Source organism: Dichotomopilus funicola (genome assembly GCF_033296635.1).
Source record: "Dichotomopilus funicola strain CBS 141.50 unplaced genomic scaffold C8A04scaffold_6, whole genome shotgun sequence".
NCBI lineage: Eukaryota > Fungi > Ascomycota > Sordariomycetes > Sordariales > Chaetomiaceae > Dichotomopilus > Dichotomopilus funicola.
Window position 1 is genome coordinate 336,469 of NW_026944027.1, and position 17,258 is coordinate 353,726.

General features: G+C 55.0%; 5 protein-coding genes across 5 annotated transcripts; 2 read left to right on the forward strand and 3 right to left on the reverse strand.

Annotated features, from left to right (window-relative positions):
• Positions 1 to 2,437: 2,437 nt before the first annotated feature.
• C8A04DRAFT_25350 (uncharacterized protein) lies at positions 2,438 to 6,346 on the forward strand (the record flags this gene model as incomplete). Its single annotated transcript, XM_062779525.1, has 2 exons — positions 2,438 to 2,631; positions 2,695 to 6,346. 2 exons carry the CDS (start codon positions 2,438 to 2,440, stop codon positions 6,344 to 6,346), a joined length of 3,846 nt encoding a protein of 1,281 aa, XP_062640153.1.
• Positions 6,347 to 7,330: 984 nt separating this feature from the next.
• Positions 7,331 to 8,384, reverse strand: C8A04DRAFT_25351 (uncharacterized protein; the record flags this gene model as incomplete). Its single annotated transcript, XM_062779526.1, has 4 exons — positions 7,331 to 7,914; positions 7,979 to 8,023; positions 8,086 to 8,283; positions 8,372 to 8,384. 4 exons carry the CDS (start codon positions 8,382 to 8,384, stop codon positions 7,331 to 7,333), a joined length of 840 nt encoding a protein of 279 aa, XP_062640154.1.
• A 1,094-nt stretch (positions 8,385 to 9,478) lies between these two features.
• On the reverse strand, positions 9,479 to 10,348 carry C8A04DRAFT_25352 (uncharacterized protein; the record flags this gene model as incomplete). The annotated part of the gene is made up of 1 exon (XM_062779527.1): positions 9,479 to 10,348. One exon carries the CDS (start codon positions 10,346 to 10,348, stop codon positions 9,479 to 9,481), a length of 870 nt encoding a protein of 289 aa, XP_062640155.1.
• A 1,415-nt stretch (positions 10,349 to 11,763) lies between these two features.
• On the reverse strand, positions 11,764 to 15,001 carry C8A04DRAFT_25353 (Hamartin protein-domain-containing protein; the record flags this gene model as incomplete). The annotated part of the gene is made up of 3 exons (XM_062779528.1): positions 11,764 to 11,873; positions 11,946 to 14,893; positions 14,988 to 15,001. 3 exons carry the CDS (start codon positions 14,999 to 15,001, stop codon positions 11,764 to 11,766), a joined length of 3,072 nt encoding a protein of 1,023 aa, XP_062640156.1.
• Positions 15,002 to 15,858: 857 nt separating this feature from the next.
• On the forward strand, positions 15,859 to 17,003 carry C8A04DRAFT_34677 (uncharacterized protein; the record flags this gene model as incomplete). The annotated part of the gene is made up of 4 exons (XM_062782912.1): positions 15,859 to 16,147; positions 16,233 to 16,684; positions 16,723 to 16,897; positions 16,984 to 17,003. 4 exons carry the CDS (start codon positions 15,859 to 15,861, stop codon positions 17,001 to 17,003), a joined length of 936 nt encoding a protein of 311 aa, XP_062640157.1.
• Between the last annotated feature and the right edge of the window lie 255 nt (positions 17,004 to 17,258).

Here is a 17,258-nt window from a genome sequence, read left to right on the forward strand (position 1 = left end):
GAAAAAAAGAATACCCCGAGATCGTCTGCGGGAGTTGGTTCGGGCGGAACGGGAACTGGTGGAGGGGCATTTGGAGCTGTGGGGGAGAATGCGGGGAAAGAATATAGCACCTATGGAATCATATTTGCCCTGGGGGAAAATGATTTGCCGATGGACCCGACGTCCATAATGCGTGCCACAACCGCCGATGTGGCTAGTCCAAGTTTCAAGTGGGTAAGTGCGAGTTGTCCCCTATTTAAGGAAGTTCCTTTTCAGAAGGGTTCTGAAAACGTGTGATTTGGCAATGTTCTGATAATGATTCGTTCCCCCAAGAGCAACATCGCTTCGGGTGTTGAAAAAGGGCCGCATCCACCTGACATGGGGGAATCCACACTTCATTCTTCACTGTGTACAGTGGTTTTTGGCGGCAACGGTCCAACTGCCCTTGAAATTACATACAGTTGGCATAGGTATTGTAACAGGTTCAATCTAAATTAGATGAGCCCTGATGTTGGTTTTCCACCCCATCGTATTGTATATCATGTTGTCGGTGACCTTATCCCTCACACTAGGTATCACAACGTCAAATTATACTTTTCATCCCCCTGTCCGTTTCGTGGGGAACTTCACGTGTATAATCGGTATTTATACCAAGATTTTAAGACAGCCGAACCTAGAAAACAGCCACCCTGACGTTGTCGGGAATCTGTTACGAGGTAAGGAATGTAAAACGTAATCGTAGCATCACTTGGCGTTTCTAGACAGCCACTGCTAAACGCTATCGTATTGTTCCTGTATCCGTCGAGGCCACACGGGCCTGCTGCAGCGAGGAAACATAGCGAGCTTGGCGAGGTACCTTTCGAGGCCACAGCTCAAACGCGGCGTCGCGATCATCCCCGGGTAGAAATATTCGACGAGGAGAGGGCATTCAATTCACCCCTTGCCGATAACGATAAACCAGCGGGAAAATTCCGGGCCCGGTTGAGTCAAGGCGATCTCAGGGTTCACGGCCCGGTGCGCAAACCGGGGTGCACAGCAAAAAAAGGGGATCAGGAGATCACGGGATCGCCGTGTCATCGTGGAACCCGCAGAATCAGATCGTGATGATGACAGGTTTGAGTCTGACAAACTCTGGTGCAATGAAGATTCAGAAAAAGAGCGGCGGGCCTCCTTATTTCTACTCCGTGGTACACATGTCTCTTCTTCGTGTTTTTTCAGCTATCTTCTTCGATATTCCGCCACCTCGGCCGCGGCCGCGTTTCTAACGTCAGACATGTCTGGCCCGGGGCCGGCAAACCGGCAGCTCGGGGCATGGGATGTTGAGGTGAAGGCGAGGGTCATCGCGGGCACGTGCCCGAAAAGAAATAATCCGCCGACAAGGGGAGAATGGAGATAAAAATAATATAACCAAAGATGTCCATACACGTACAAAGAGGCGCCCCAAAAGAAAAGGACAGCGGTAACGAGAACGTATAAATAACTTCACAGTCCTTGACAACGAGTCCTCGACCAAGCGCGCGTTTAGCGACATCGTTGTTGCTGGAATCATTGGAAACGGGCTACAGACCAGCAAAACCGCCCCTTGGAAACAAGGCGCTCGCAGCGACCAGTGAGCATGCACAGCTGGGAGCAGCTGCGGGGGGTGAGCCGCCGACGTCATGCCACTCACATGAGTCCCCAGCCAATCGATCCAATCAATCCAATGGACATCTTTCGCTTATCCAGAATGTTTCAGACGAACAGTCCCCACAATCGTCACTCTGTGCAGGGTCGAACAACAAGCAGCCAGCAGAAAGCGAAAGCCCAGGGCGGTTTCAGGCCCAGGCATCGAATGAGCGGCCCGCATTGGACGTCATCCATGTCATTTCCCACCCTGGGAGGCCCCTTGAACCGTTGTTCCATTTTTCTTGTGTTCTCCTTCCGGTTTCTTTGTGAATGATGAATTGCATCGTGGCAGCGGCTAAGCCGTGTTTCCTGATTTAACGTTGTTTTTTGCGGAACCCCATTCCCGAACAAAGCGATTGTGCTCGTGGAAGCGGGCCGGGCGTGGGCCGAACTAATCCTAATTCGACCCCTTCACCCCCCAGGTCTATGTCCTGGTCCTTTTCAAGGTCACAATTCTCGTGGCCCGGCGCCGGGACCGATTGGGATTTCTCGCTTTCTTGTTCTCGTTTCCTGGCCTCTCTCTCTCCCACCCTTCGTGTCCCCTCAACTTTCGGGATTCTCGCCCCAAACACCAAAAAACCCGACCACTGCCCACCACCCATCATCCACTACCTCGTACCCTCTCGACCTTTTGCGATTCGTGGGCTGGCCCGTATGGCCCTTTCCTGTGGTGGCCCCTATTGCACTCGCACACGCGAGTCCTAGATACCCAGAAATACACTTCAGCTACAAGTAACAAATAATTACAACACACAACTAATCGCATGCGACATCGACATCGGAGTCCGCCCCTATGAGCGCCTCAACATCGACCGCCGCCGCCGCGGCAGCGACGACTACGGGGCTGGACGATGGGCGTGGTTCTGCTCAAGGGTCCACGGGCATTAGCCTGGTCGCCTTCGTCACTGCCTTGGCGGCTTCGTTGGTCGTCTTTGGCATCCAGATGGGCTTCTTTTTACTGCTGAGGAATAAGGTGGTCCGGATATTGTGCGTTTGGTTCTTGGCCATACCCTCTTTACAGTATGTTCGCTAACACCCACACCCTCACAGCAAACCAAAGACATATCTCGTGCCGGAACGAGAGCGAACCGATATGCCACCCTCGAACCACCTGGCGCTCGCCTATAAACTCATGAGCTTCGAGGACCGCGAAATTATCAAGAAATGCGGGCTCGACGCCTACTTCTTTCTACGCTACCTCCAGACTTTACTCATCATCTTCATTCCCATCGCTATTGTCGTCATTCCGATCCTGGTACCGCTCAACTACATTGGTGGCAAGGGCCACGAAGTTGTTAATAACGCAACCGACAACTCCAAGAGCGAGGTGCCCACGGGGCTGGATACCCTGGCCTGGGGCAACGTTGCGCTGAACAAGCAACACCGCCGCTGGGGCCATCTCGCACTCGCCCTGGTCGTCATTCTCTGGGTCTGCGGCGTTTTCTTCAGCGAGCTGAAGGTGTACGTCAAGATCCGCCAGGACTATCTGACCAGCGCCGAGCACCGCCTGCGCGCCTCGGCCAACACCGTGCTCGTCAGCTCCATCCCGAACAAGTGGCTCAGCGAGGAGGCTCTGCGCGGCCTGTTCGATGTGTTTCCCGGCGGCATTAGAAATGTCTGGCTAACTCGGGACTTCACATCGCTACTCTCCAAGATCAACGAACGTAACGCCGTCCACAAGAAGCTCGAGGCCGCCGAGAGCACGCTGATCCGCAATGCCAAAAAGGCCCAGCTGAAGCAGGCCAAAGACGGCGGTATTATCCACAAGATCACGGCTGTTGTGACGGAGAACCGCGCCGACAGGGCCCAGCGCCACAAAGATGAGGATCGCGAAGCCCAGAAACGCGCTGAGGCGGCCGGCGGTTTGAGCGCCAACACGCCGCATCTTCCCCAGGGCGTCCACGACGCGATTGCTGAAGCAGAGGACGGAAGTGATAGTGATTCCTCGAGTTCTCGGGAGAATGGCACCCAGGAGAAGAAGCAGCGTAAGAACCCGCTTGCTACGATCGGGGAGGGATTCGGCAAGGGTGTTGGCAAAGGCGCTGCCCTTGCTAGCGGTGCTGGCCTCGGTATTGTCGGCGGCGCGCGAGCTGTTAGGAAAGGTGTCGACGGAAGTCTAAAAAACGGGCCCGCCGGGTTCGATTTCGCCCACGCCCAGAGCGGAAACGGAAACCGTCGGGGTCCTTCGCCGACCGGCGACGCAGACTACTCTAAGAAGAGCAGTCACGGTGATGCGGCAGATGAGGATGAGCCACCGAAGACGTCCTTTGCGTCAGAAGCTCCGCTCACCAACCACCCCCACCACCAACACGCCCATACTGGATCAACGGCGTCCCGGGATTCGAACGCCAAGAAGCACCACGATGAGCCCAAAATGTTCGGCAACACCGTCCGCCGTGCTACTAACATGGAGGAGATGATTATCACGGACAAGACGCGGTGGTACGAGTTCTGGAAGCCGCCCACGGGCAGCTACGCATCACCTATCCCCCAGGGCGCCGAGGAGGGCGAGTACCCGTGGAGAAAGAAGAAGACGATCTGGACCTTCGTGAAGGATGTGGTTCCGTTCCTGGCCGACAAACCTACTCCCATCAACTACCCGGCCGCGTACGAAGGCGACTACACCACCCAGACCGAGGAAGACGCCGAATGGCGCAAGTGGCTCAAGCCCGAGGAGCGCCCACGCCACCGCATCGCCAACTTCAAGTGGACGCCCGGTTGGCTGCCCGGGCTGCCGCTGATCAACAAGAAGGTCGACACCATCCACTGGTGTCGTGCCGAGCTCGCGCGGCTGAACCTGGAGATCGAGGAGGACCAACAACACCCGGAGCGCTACCCGATTATGAACTCGGCGTTCATCCAGTTCAACCACCAGGTGGCCGCACACATGGCTTGCCAGTCGGTTACGCACCACATCCCCAAGCAGATGGCCCCGCGCATGGTGGAGATCTCGCCCGACGACATCATCTGGGATAACATGGCCATCCCGTGGTGGAGCGAGTGGGCGCGCAGCCTCATCGTGTTCGCCCTGGTGGCTGGCATGGTCATCCTCTGGGCGTTCCCCGTCGCTTGGACAGCCTCGCTGTCCCAGATCGACGCCCTAGTTCGAAAGTACGAGTGGCTCAGATTCCTCGTGGATAATGAAATACTCAACAACGCGATCAAGGCCATCGCCGGTGTCTTGCCCGCTCTGGTGCTGTCGATTATCCTGGCGCTCGTGCCCGTGGTGCTCAACCTCCTCGCCAAGTTCCAGGGCTCCAAGACGGGCTCGCAGAAGACGGAGACGGTGCAGATCTACTACTTTGTCTTCCTATTCGTCCAGGTCTTCCTGGTCGTGTCGATCGCTTCGGGTACCCTCCAGACGCTAGCCAACATCTCGGTGGACTTTACATCCACCCCCAATGTTCTGGCCCAAAACCTCCCCAAGGCGGCCAACTACTTCTTCGCCTACATGATTCTACAGGCGCTCTCCACGAGCTCGGGAACACTGCTGCAGATCGGCACGCTGGTGATATGGTACGGCTGGGCGCGCATGGTCGACAACACCGCGCGGGCGAAGTGGACGCGCAACACCAAGCTGCCCACCGTCAACTGGGGCTCCTTCTTCCCCGTGTACACCAACTTTGCCTGCATCGCGCTAATTTATTCCATCGTGGCCCCGCTCATCGCCCTCTTCGCCATCATCACCTTCAGCCTGCTCTGGGTCGCCCACCGCTACAACATGCTCTACGTCACGCGCTTCAAAACCGACACCGGCGGCGTGCTGTACCCGCGCGCCATCAACCAGACCTTCACGGGCCTCTACGTCATGGAGCTGTGCCTCATCGGCCTTTTCTTCCTGGCCGAAGACCAGGACCACAACAACGTCTGCTTCCCACAGGGCATCGTCATGGTCGTTGCCCTGATCCTGACCATCCTCTTCCAATACATGCTCAACTCCTCCTTCGGCCCACTCCTCCGCTACCTCCCCATCACTTTCGAAGACGAAGCCGTCCTCCGCGACCAAGCCTTCCAGCGCGCCCAAGCCCGCCGCTTAGGCCTCGAAGACCTCGACGACGACGAAGCCAGCGCCCTCCACCGCCCCGGCACCGCGGACAGCAGCTCCACCAACCCCCCACGTCGAGCAGCAACAACCGGCATCGACGACGCCGACGACGACGACATCGAGCTCGAAAAGCTCGAAGCCGGCCACCGTCGCCAGGGAGGAGGAGTCGGCCCCCACCAACACCGCCGCACGAACTCCATGCTCGGCCGCTTCAACAAACCCATCTCCCACGCCAGCACCTGGGCCTCGCGCGGCGGCAAACAAATCCGCGCCGCCACCTTCGGCAAAGCCGAAACCGGCCTGCGCACCGCCGCCACCTACCGCAAACAACGCCGCCAAAAGGACCTCGAGGCCCAGCGCGCCATGGGCGACGCGCTGTACGGCGGGTACTGCGACGTCATTGAAGATCTCACCCCCGCCGAGCGTGATGTTCTAGTGCGCAAGGCGTTTCAGCACTCGGCGCTCAGGGCACGGAGGCCGGTGGTGTGGATTCCGAGAGATGATTTGGGGGTGAGTGATGATGAGATTAGAAGGACGAATGGGTTTAGTCGGTGGGTGTCGGTTACGAATGAGGGGACCGCGTTGGATAGTCGGGTGAGGGTGTTGTATGGGATGAATCCGCCGGATTTTTCGGAGGTGGATTTGATTAATTTGTAGGGGACTAACTTAACTTAGTCTCGGGGATGGGGGGGTGGATGCTAGAATGAACTAGACACACGGGGTAGACAGACCAGAGGATGGACCGGCTGGCTGACTGGATGGATGGATGGATGACGGATACCCATGGCGTTTTCTCTCTCTTACTGCTTTCTTTTTTTCTTACTGCATAATATTTCGGGCTTGATATTTGGGAACCAGGGTCTTGCGGTTGGTTGGCTGGCCATACCGAGCGAGCGGGAACATTACGGGGGACAGAAGAGACAATAACATACAACAACAGCAGCAGAAAGAAACAACAGCAGCAGCAGCAGCAGCAGTAGCAGCAGAAAGAAACATTGCCAATGAAATAGAGGCAAGGGAAAGAAAGTACTAAGACAGGAAGCTTAGCTTGGCATGGCATAGCATGGGGGTACAAGGCTGGGTAACAGGGCAGGGGGGGTCTGAATGTTATGATGTAGATACATAGAGGGGGGGAGATTACCAGACATACAAATCATCGTGCAAATTACCTTACAAGTTTATGTGGGATGGGATAAGTGTCGTTGCCTTGGTTGTGAAGGTGTTGTTGCCTTGCTTGTGAAGGTGTTGTTCGTGTAATATGGTGAGTTGAGAATCGGTGGGAAACGGCTCGCATATCGGTCATGACTTGCGTCTTGGACAAGGATTAGGAGGGGGAACACTACTTCACGAAAGATTGGTACACTCAGGCAGCCCCGTCTTTTGATCCCTTGAAAGAACTCAAATTCACCCCTAACTTCTATCGGGGATGGCAGAAATGTGTGTGGCAAATACACACTCAAAAAGCAGCCTTGGTCTCCTGTAATCTCACTTTATCAAACCCAAAACTCCAACAACGCCACCAAGCACCTTAGAACACATCAGCGTCCGCCTCCCATATTCAACATTCCCCAATTTTCTTTCCGCCGCACCCTATATCCATCCCCCAAAAATACATCACCTCAAAACACGCACCACACCCCCTCACACCCTCTTCTTCCCCTCCCCCCGTCCCCCCTTCCCCCCCCAAACAGCCCCAACCACCGGCCCCAACAAAACAGCCCCAACCAAACAAAACAGCGTAGCCACCAGCTGCAAAACATTCAACACCACCGACCCCGGCGCCAGCCCAACAAACTTGACAAACTCTGTCGTCTGGTACAGATCCTGCTGTGTAGCTATTAGGTAGCGTCTGGGCCGGTTTTCGTTGGTGTTGGTACTCTCGGCGGCGGTGCTGGAGGAGGCGGATGAGGAAGGGCCTGCGGCAGCAGCTTCTTTAGAGCCGGACGACGAGGAGGCCTCGGCCTCGCCGGCGATAACAGCCGCGTAACTCGGCTCATCCCCCTTTTGCACAGCGCGGCGTTTCTCATGGGCGGCGTCGTACGGGGGTGGGGAAGAGCTGTCGCGGGAGGCGGAGGAGGATGGGGATGACGAGGAGGTGGTGGTGGAGGCTGGGGTTAGGTGGAGGACGGTGGTGAGACGGACGGGGGCGCGGTAGAAGGGGATGAACCAGATGGAGAAGATCTGGAAGATGGTGATGTAGAGGATGTTGGTGCTTTCATCGTGGGCTGTTGCATGGAGAATTGTGTCAGCGATGGTGGATGAATAGGAGGAAGGTTGGAGTGGACGTACCGCATGATTCGATCTCAATGTCGATCTTGGGGCTCATGATTTTGTCTATTCCCCGTCAGTGTTTGTCACAGCTCATCTCGTGGACTGTTGGTAGGCGGATTACTTACACCACCGGAAGATAGCCGCGATCAATGCACGCGAGTCGTATTCGCCAAGACCGGGAACATTCAACTTCTGAAAGGTCGGGACACGGCAGAAGGGGTGCTCAAACGTGGCGCCAGGCGCAAAGTAGCGGTAGATGGCATCGTGCTGCTGGTCGGGGGTGCCTTGGGTCAGGGTCCGAATGACGCTTTCGATTTCTCGGGCTGTGATAGTGGGAGGAGCAATTCGGTTAGCGGCTCTGCCATTTTGTGGATTGGAGCACGGGCAATTGGCTGAGACAAATGAACATACTTGGGTTCTCCATGGCGAACGGATTTTGGTATCCAGCGTGGATGGAATTGGATATGGGTCTGAGCTAAACTGAAGCTACAGATAGATATTGTTTATAATTGGCCAGAAATTGATCGCATAAAAAGCCTCTCGATAAAAGCGATCGAGATACCACATTCTTTTTAAGTACGCAAACCTTTTGAGCTCTGTTCCTGGATGGTGACGTCATACTTTCAACCCACAGCATGTGAAGGCCCCGCTCGGAAGTCAACGGTTCGCCAAGCCGGCCTCTCCCGATACTGTCTCTCAGAATGTGACAATATCTGGCTGTATATTACATTTCATGGTCGTCAATGGCGAGCTAAGCGACTGTTACTTTTAAGCCGAATTGATATGGTTGTTGTCTGTCTGCATCAACAATACAATGGACAACTGAAAAGGACAGGAGAATGGACAATACAATGGACAACGCAATGGACGACGGAAGTCACGGAAATACATTTGACTGCTTACCCGTCGTATAGCACTTTATACATCGTGCCAGCATTTAGCGATAGGAACGTGAAACATTTTGTTTTACCTAAAGTTCCCCAAAAGTGGCAGCTTGCTCTATCAGTGAGGGAAAGCCAATCTCAGTCCAGTTGGACGGCAAAGCTGCACTGCTAGCAAGTTGAATCCTTCATGTATCGATCAAGGTTAAACCTAGAATGCAAGATCCAAACCAGATCTCTCCCTAGCTTCGCATCTTCACACAATCCAAGCGGGGTTTAGTAACTTCTGCTTATAAGAAACTGTGGATTATCACGTAAACGCCGTCACCAAGGTCGATATTTCTACAACTCCCGACTCCGTCAACATATAACCAACCACCTGTACATCATTCATCCGCATCAATCAACCAACCCAGATAACATAACATGTATATGCAACACACCCCGGCCGCCTTAACTCACGCCGACCAATACCAACCAACCCTACCGTTATAGACCAAAAAAGAAGACATATTTGACAAAGGAAACCAAACCCAAAAATTAACCCAATATCCGTTCTAACCCAATCTCATCTCTCTCTCTCTCTCTCTCCCCCGTTGGAAAAGGAACTGGAAAAGAAACAAAAAAAAACAGAAAATCACCTCCGACTCCCCGACCGCCTAACATCCACAAACGGCGCATCCCCCCCCGCAAACCTCTCCGGATCCACCTCCCTAAACCCACTCGACCTCCTCTCCACACTCCTCACCCTACTCCCCCTCCTCGTCCGTCTCGGCGGCGAGTGCTCCTCAATCACCACGACCTCATTCTCATCCGTCCCGCCCCGACTGCTCTCACTCTCCGAGTCACTCGACAGTACATGTCTCGGCGGCGGTGGCATCGGACCGCCGCTGACGGGGCGGCTGATGCTTCGTCTGCGTCGGCTGCGTTCCTCGATGATTACGCGGTCGACCTCTGCCATGGGAGGTGAGCTGGCTGTAACAACCTCCTCGACGATCACCGGTCCACCACTGCCGCCGCGCCCGCGACGGATCTCCACTGTCTCAGCCTTGCCACGGTGGGAGTAGCGCCGGGTAGTAGCGGTATGACTACGACTGCGACTGCGGCTGCGACTGACGACGCGCACGGGGCTGCCGCCGGCGCCGCGACGGTGACTAGATCGGCGGCGACGGCGGGTATACACGGACCCGGTGCCCTCGGTAACAACAGTAGAAGTGTCGGCAACGGTGGTGCCGCTGGAGGGGTTGCCGAGGTTGACGATGGTGTAGACCAGCCAGAGGAGGAGGACGAAGCCGGCGACGGCGCCGAGGGTGATGCCTGCTACGGCGCCGGGGTCGGGGCCGGAGTGCAGGGCGCCGTAGTTGGCGGGGATGGTGGCTGTTTGGATTGGGGGGGTGGGGTTGTCTTGCCGGGGGAGGAGGTCGTTGTTGTTGTTGGGGACGACGACGGGGGCGGGGATGGGGGAGGGCGCGGCTGCTCGGGGAGGGGTTTTTATTGTTGGTGCCATGGTGGAGGTACTGGATGGCTGGGAGGAAATGGACGGTGGTTAGAATAGGTGGTTTTCGCTGTCTAGCCTCGATGCTTGACTCTGGTCGCGAAAAGCGGTCTTGATATCGGTGTCGATGGGTCGCAAGAACTGGCCAGCCCTCACATAATACCGCGCGACGAGGCTCGGGACGGGGCGAACAATGACGGGAGGAGAAGCCAGTCGACAAGTCGAGACGAGAGAGAAGCTCCAAGGAGGTTGGGAGGCAATGAATGGCCCTGGATTTCTTTAAGAGATCGCAATGCTGTTTGAGTGCAGTGCTTGTTGCGTCCCCCGATTTGGAGCTCAAACACCGCGCCGTACAAGCTTCCTTCCAGCAGGCAACCGCTCAAAGAGGCGCTGCTGGTTCTGGTGTGTGTCGCAAATGGAACTGGTGGACGTGGGTTACCGAATGTGGGACGGTGGGAAGCGCAATGAACGCCTCACGGCGAGCGACAGCAGAGCAAGCAAGGTAGGTAGACCGGGCCAATGAGAACCAGGTCGCGGCCTCGATCTTGTGCTGCGCTGGCCCGTCGAGGTGTGTGAAACCTGGGCAAGTTGCTTGCTACCAAAACGATCGAAGAAAGTGAATGTTTCGCAACCAAGCTCAGGCTTAAACCATGCAAATATACATAGGGCTAGGATGCAATTCTCAAAAAAGAAACAGAAACAAAAGCAGGAAGAGGGACTCGGGCAAAAAAAAAGACCGGGCCACACGGTTGGTTTCAAGAACCATTCCTCTCGTTGCCGCTAGTTATGGAGTAACTACAGATCAAGGAAACAAGAAACCTGGAAGGGGAGTGAGAAGCACGCGAAAATCGTTCACACTCTCCAAAAGCGGCACGGCACGTCGAGGGGGAGGCTGGGGAGGCGGGCGGGGCAAAGGACAGGGGGGGTGTCGATGTGGGGCTCGTCGCTCGGAAAAGCGACACCCACGATGCTTGGCGAGTTGGTCGGGCCTAACAAGGGTCTCGACGACTTCGCCAAGCATGAGTTGCTGGTTGGTTGGTCGTTTGTGACTTACAAGTTACATACTATGTAATACACAAAAACTCCAGACTTTGTAAGAGGTTGATATGAATCATGTACCTTTCCGAAGGTAATTATTAACTCTAGAACACCGCCTGTAATCCCAACCCCTTATCATCACCGTCATTGTCGTTGTCGTTGTCGTTGTCGTTGTCATGATCGTCGTCATCGTCATCATATAACCTTGCCCAGCCAAGATCCATAACTAACTCACCCTCAAACCAACCGGCATCCAGATTAAACAGTCACCACCAACATCCAACATACTTACGACAACGGGCGCACCCAATTATTCATCCATCCATACGTACCGCACACCTCTCTACCCCCCCAAGACAAGATCCCCCATAATATCTATCACCCAAACATCAAACAAATCCCCGGATTGCTCTCATGCCCATGGGCTTCTTTTCCTTCTTCGCACTCTTGTCGTCCTTCTTATCCTTCGTATCTTTGCGTCCCGAGTTCTGCACGCCACCTAGAATCAAAAAAAAGTTAACAAAAAACCATTCGCGACATCAGCGGCTCCAAATGAGCAAAACAAACTAACCTCGGCCGTAAGGTGGTCTTTCACTGGTACCGGTACCACTACCACTGCCACCACTACTACCTGTATTCGTCCCGCTTAATCCAGCACCCTGTTGCGTCCCCAGACTTCCCACTGTATCATGAGACCCAAGCGGCGTCGTCTGCTCCAGCGACTGCGGTACCGAACCCACGGTATTCGTACCCGGCGACATCCTCTCAGCAGCCTCTAGTTCCTGTCGAGCCGCATTGTTGCCCCGAACGCTCGGCAAATGCCGCGGCAGAATGGGCGGCGCCTCGCTTTCGGCGGCGTCGGCAAATCCTAGCGATGGCGAGGGCAGGGCGTGCTCTGGCTGTTGCTGCTGTGCGTTGTAACTGCTCCTCCTGTCCCTTTGTTGCTCGATTTCTGAGCGGATATCGAGCAAGGTTGATTCGAGAACGGCGTTTTTCTTAGCAAGCGCGTCGTATTGCTTCTGGAGGGCCGTTGTTTTGGCGCGGGCGGAGGATAAACTGGCTTCGTATGCGTTGACGACGTTGCTGATATTAGTAGGTTCTGTAGACGCCTCGCGGCGCGCTTCTCGGGTTGTTAGTTGGGCTTTGAGATCTTCGATCTGGGCTTGGTAGTCGCTCTCGGCGCGGCGGAGCTCTTCCACTTGCAAAGCAGCGTCGTGCTCTGCCTTTTCGGCCCTCGTCTTGACCAACTCCGCGTCTTGCTCTGCCGCGGCCGCTTTGGTCTGCTGTCCCTGTAGCGCCCGCTCCGAAGCAGACAAGCGCGCAATCTCGCTCTTCAACTTCTCAACCATGGCCGCGTTAATGTCGACCACCTCAAGATCCTGCTCTGATTGCAGGCGCTGGTACTCCGCTTCGGTGACAAGCCGGCGTAGGTTTTCACATTCCGCACGAGACTTCTCCAGCTGTTGCTTGAGCTCGCTGCCTTCCGCTGCCCACTTCTTCTGCTCCTCACGCAGGCCGCGGAGCTTGTTTGACAAGTCACTCTCCCACTTCTTAGTCATATTCCGACGGTGGTCGAATTCTTTCCGGATCTGGGCCTCGCCTCGTTTGGCCTCGTCCAGCCGCTGCTTCAAGCTCCGGTTGGCCATCACGAGGTTCTGGGTTTCGGCCTCCGTCGCGGATACCCGTATTTGCCGCCGGCGCAGTTCACCCATGTGGACCATGTGTTGCTCCTTGATGAACCGCTCGTATTGCAGGTCGTTGTTGAGTCGAAGCCTGTGGTGCTGTAGTAGGGCCATCTGATCGTCCACCTCAGCACTGGAGCCCTTTTGTTGCCTTGAACTAGAAGCAACGGGGCGCTGGAGCGGACTCTTTTCTACCCCTTGGTTTTGAGCGTTGAGCACTAGGGATGGCACGCTGTCGTTGGCTAGCGACTGTTGAAGTCCGCTTCTGAACAGGCTGCTAGGCTGCGACATTTCCTCACGCTGACTGTGCTGTATTGACTGGCCGACATCTGGAGGTAATGTCGGGCTGTCGCCCGCCGGCTCACGGCTTCTGGTTTCCGACGGATTATACGCCGACTGTTGGCTCGATTGAGAGCCGCGGCGGATCGAGGGGGTGTTGGCTCGGCCGATCGATATGGAGCTTGACGAGAGTGCCGGGTGAGACGGGTTTGCGTGGGCCTGGGTTGCCAGCAAAGCAGCATCAAGGCTCTCGGGCTCCTCGCCCATGACCGAGACGGACCCGCTCGGAAGTGGTGTGGTTGGGCGAACGTGACCAGGGGCGGGTGTCTGCTCAATAACTAGGGCTGTGCAATCCGCAATGACTTCGTCGGCCTCTTTCTTGATCCAGCGGCTCAGGTCCGTCTTCTCAGATTCGATCGTGAAGTTATAAAAGTTGGGGTGGAGGAGATGTCGCTTGCGGAACCGGTCCGACCGGTCGCGGATCTCCATGGCCTGTATGTCGATATCATCGGCATTGTTCGCATGGCGGAGGTACCGTTGCGGTTTGCGAACGTAGTCGAGAAAGTTGATCGGGTACATTCCATAGAGGAACGTGAAGTACTCAGGCAAGTAAGGGATTGAATATCCATCATGGTCTGGGTCCAGCAGGGAAGTATCCCAGGCGATCCCACCTCCATTATCACCATTCTCCGCCCCCATTTCCGTATGCTGTTGCGCAAAATACGAATCACGGTCCCAGAACAACAGCCGAGCGTAAATGTTGAACAAGGTGGGAAGGAAAGGCACCAGCGAGCTAGGGATAAACGGCAGGATCATAACCAGGGCAACGAGAGCCATATTGATCGTCACGGTCGATTCATCCTTTTGCAAGGAGTGCAGAATGTTCCCAAACAGAGGTGTTTGTAGGATAAGGTGCAGGTGGGGAGGCCCGCTCGAGATGAAGGCGCAGAGCAGACTCAAGGCCGAGTTCCGGTGCTCTCTTTTGACCACAAAGCGGTCCAGCGCCGTCATGAAGCCCTTGGGGTCTTTCTTCCCAAACGCCATGAGGGCATCATCGATCATCTGCAGCTTCAAGTCCGAGGACGGACCCCTCTTCGGCTGCGACCTGAACGCCTCCATCCACAGGGTCAGAAGGCGGCTGACAAGCGGCATGAGGCCTTCCTCGCCCAAGGCATCCGGATCATCGTAATCATCGACCGAAAGAAGGTCCAGGGTGTGGTCCATGGCGACCCTTGCGAGGCCTTTCACTTGCCCAACGTGCTCCAGCACCGGGTCCAGCAGCATGTCCCACCATTTGAAAACCCTTTCCGGCGTCCGCAGCCCCGGCCGCAGCCGCCGCAGGATGGTGAGAAACGCGACGTATTTCTCGGGGTTGTCACGAACCAACTTGTCCCACACTATCCGAAGCTCGTCGCCGAGTCGCCCGCCAGCGCCTTCGTCGGGCTTGTCGTGTCTCTCGAGGTAGCTAGCAATGATCCCGTTGATCTCAGCCGGCAGTGGGAGGGTCGGCGCCCGGGCGAAGAAGCCATTGAGGGCTTTGGCGAGGTCTTTGGAAGACCTGCGACGACGGGAGTTAGTTTCAATCCAGGAGAGGGGCAAGCGGTGTAGGGTGCCGTGATGGACGAGGGGTTAAGCAAACAGGGGGGCCATACCCGGATGAAGTCATCCTGATCGGCACAGCGCAGCACTCATTGGAAAATACCTGGCAAGCAGGATGTTGTTTGCGGGGGGTTAATGACGCTCGAGGCTGAGACTTGGAGATCCGGTATAGAAAAAGCCGGCCGCTGATCGAATTTCCCCGGCTGTAGAGAGCTGGCCAGTCCTGTGCTTGTGTTGCTGTAAGCCCCCAGCCTTGTGGGTGGTTTGGATCAGAACTCGACTGTTAGGCCCGCGTGGTCGCCTTCCAGCTTGGTCGTCAGGAACATGGAGGTTGCCCCTGTCAAATGAATCACTGAGGTCGTTGAAGGCTCCACTGCCTTGATTTGGCGTGGTTTGGAATTTGGGTTCCCGCAGCCCCGTCAAGACTAATTAACTGTGGGACCCGCCCATGTGACCAAGCCGCCAACCTGGAATGTCTGGCAGACGCAAGACGCCTCACTGTGACCAAAAAAAGCGGCAGACCAGGTCCCTGGATAACTTGCTTTTCTACAAAAGGGAAAAAAAGACGAAAAAGAATAAATCAAAGAAGTGAAAAAAAAGACGAAAGAGACAAAATACATGAAGATTTGGTCGAATGCTCATGGGTTGGACTTTGGTCTGTGCTCGCGTCGGTGCAACAAGGATGTGTCACGTGCTCCGACTAGCCCATTCGCGAATGATTTCCTCCCTTCTGCATTGCACCAATTAACGTGTGCCATACAAATCGACTCGCACCCCCTCCGTACACGTTGTTTACCCCCATGCATCCCTTCTTTCTTAATCTTACCCCCCCCCCCCACATTCAACACCAGAACCACACTATCACCACACTGAACCGATCAGACCTTGCACTGCTGTGTAAGCTTCATTACACGCGCATTCGCCATGCCATTCTTATGGCATGACGATCCACTGGCAGGGCTGCCGGAGATCGCGCCGCACCCGGGCCGATCTGAATCGTCTTCCTCGGCCCTCTCATCTCCGCCTACGAGTCCGATCGTCCGGCAAATTGACACTGATGTTGACGATATCCTCAGAAATTACCGGCCAATCCATTCCGGCGACGATACTGCCAAGGTACTCAGGGCATTTGTTGATAATCTATCTAGCCAAGGTTTGTCAACGTTGCAATCCGAGATCCACGCTACGAACCCCCACCAGCTGCGTCAACTACGTAATTTTCTCACCGACGCGCTTCTGAAGCCTAGTATGTTAACACCATATGAGACTACTAACCGTAAACTAACGCTTTATTGTAGTGGCTGCTGGTGGTGGCAAACAGCCCCTAGTTACACCTTCGCCTAACGAGTCTGAATTCGCCATGACCCAGATTGAAGGGTCGAGCCAAACAGCGCAGAAGTCGCTGAAAGAAGAGTGCCTCCGCAGAGATGGGAATCGATGTGTTGCCCTGGGCGTCATCGACTCTACGGCCTATACTAATATGCCTCCAGGCGAACGTAAAGGCACCAAATGCGCTAATACCCAATGCTCGTATATTCTACCATTCGCGCTTAGCAATATCGACAAGAGGAATGCCACGCAAACCAAGAACCATGAAACGACATGGTGGGCACTTTACCGCTATTTCCCAGCTTTAAAGAACAAGATTGGGGCCAATACGATCAACCAGCCAAGCAATGCCATCACACTAATCTCGGAACTTCACAGAGAGTTTGGTCAGTTTACATTTGGATTCAAGGCTGCAAACGAGGTATGTTATCTTCCCAATTCACAAGATACCGCATGGAGATCTTAGATGACCCCCCCTACTATACATCCCAGGTCCCGGCTTTTGTTATCGTTCCCCAAGAAGATGCTGAGGTCCAACGGCCTGACCCGGACATACTTGATGTTCACATGCGTATTGGCCGTATTCTTCAATTAAGTGGTATTGGTTTTGCCATCCGCCAGAGCTTCGCAAGGGGTAATTCTTGCGTGTATAATATCGCTTCGGATGGATCAACCGACTTAGAGCGCATCTTGAGCGACAAGATGCTCTTGTCTATCTAGGAGGCCGTCCTCTCAAGTAGGTAGGTGGTTGAAATGTCGGCTGCAAAGGCCGATGGTCGGATCCAGCGCCCTTCTCACGCACATCTTGTCGAAAAGAACAATTATTGGAACAAGCCATTGGAACAATTTGTTCGTTCCCGGCCTGGGGTTATCTGGGTGGACACGTGGAAAGCGAAAAGGGGCGGCGGGCTCGCTGTGCTGGATAATTACTTTTTCACAAAGGTGAAAAGAAGCAAAAAAAATAAATCAAAAAAGTGAAAAAAGACGAAAAAGAG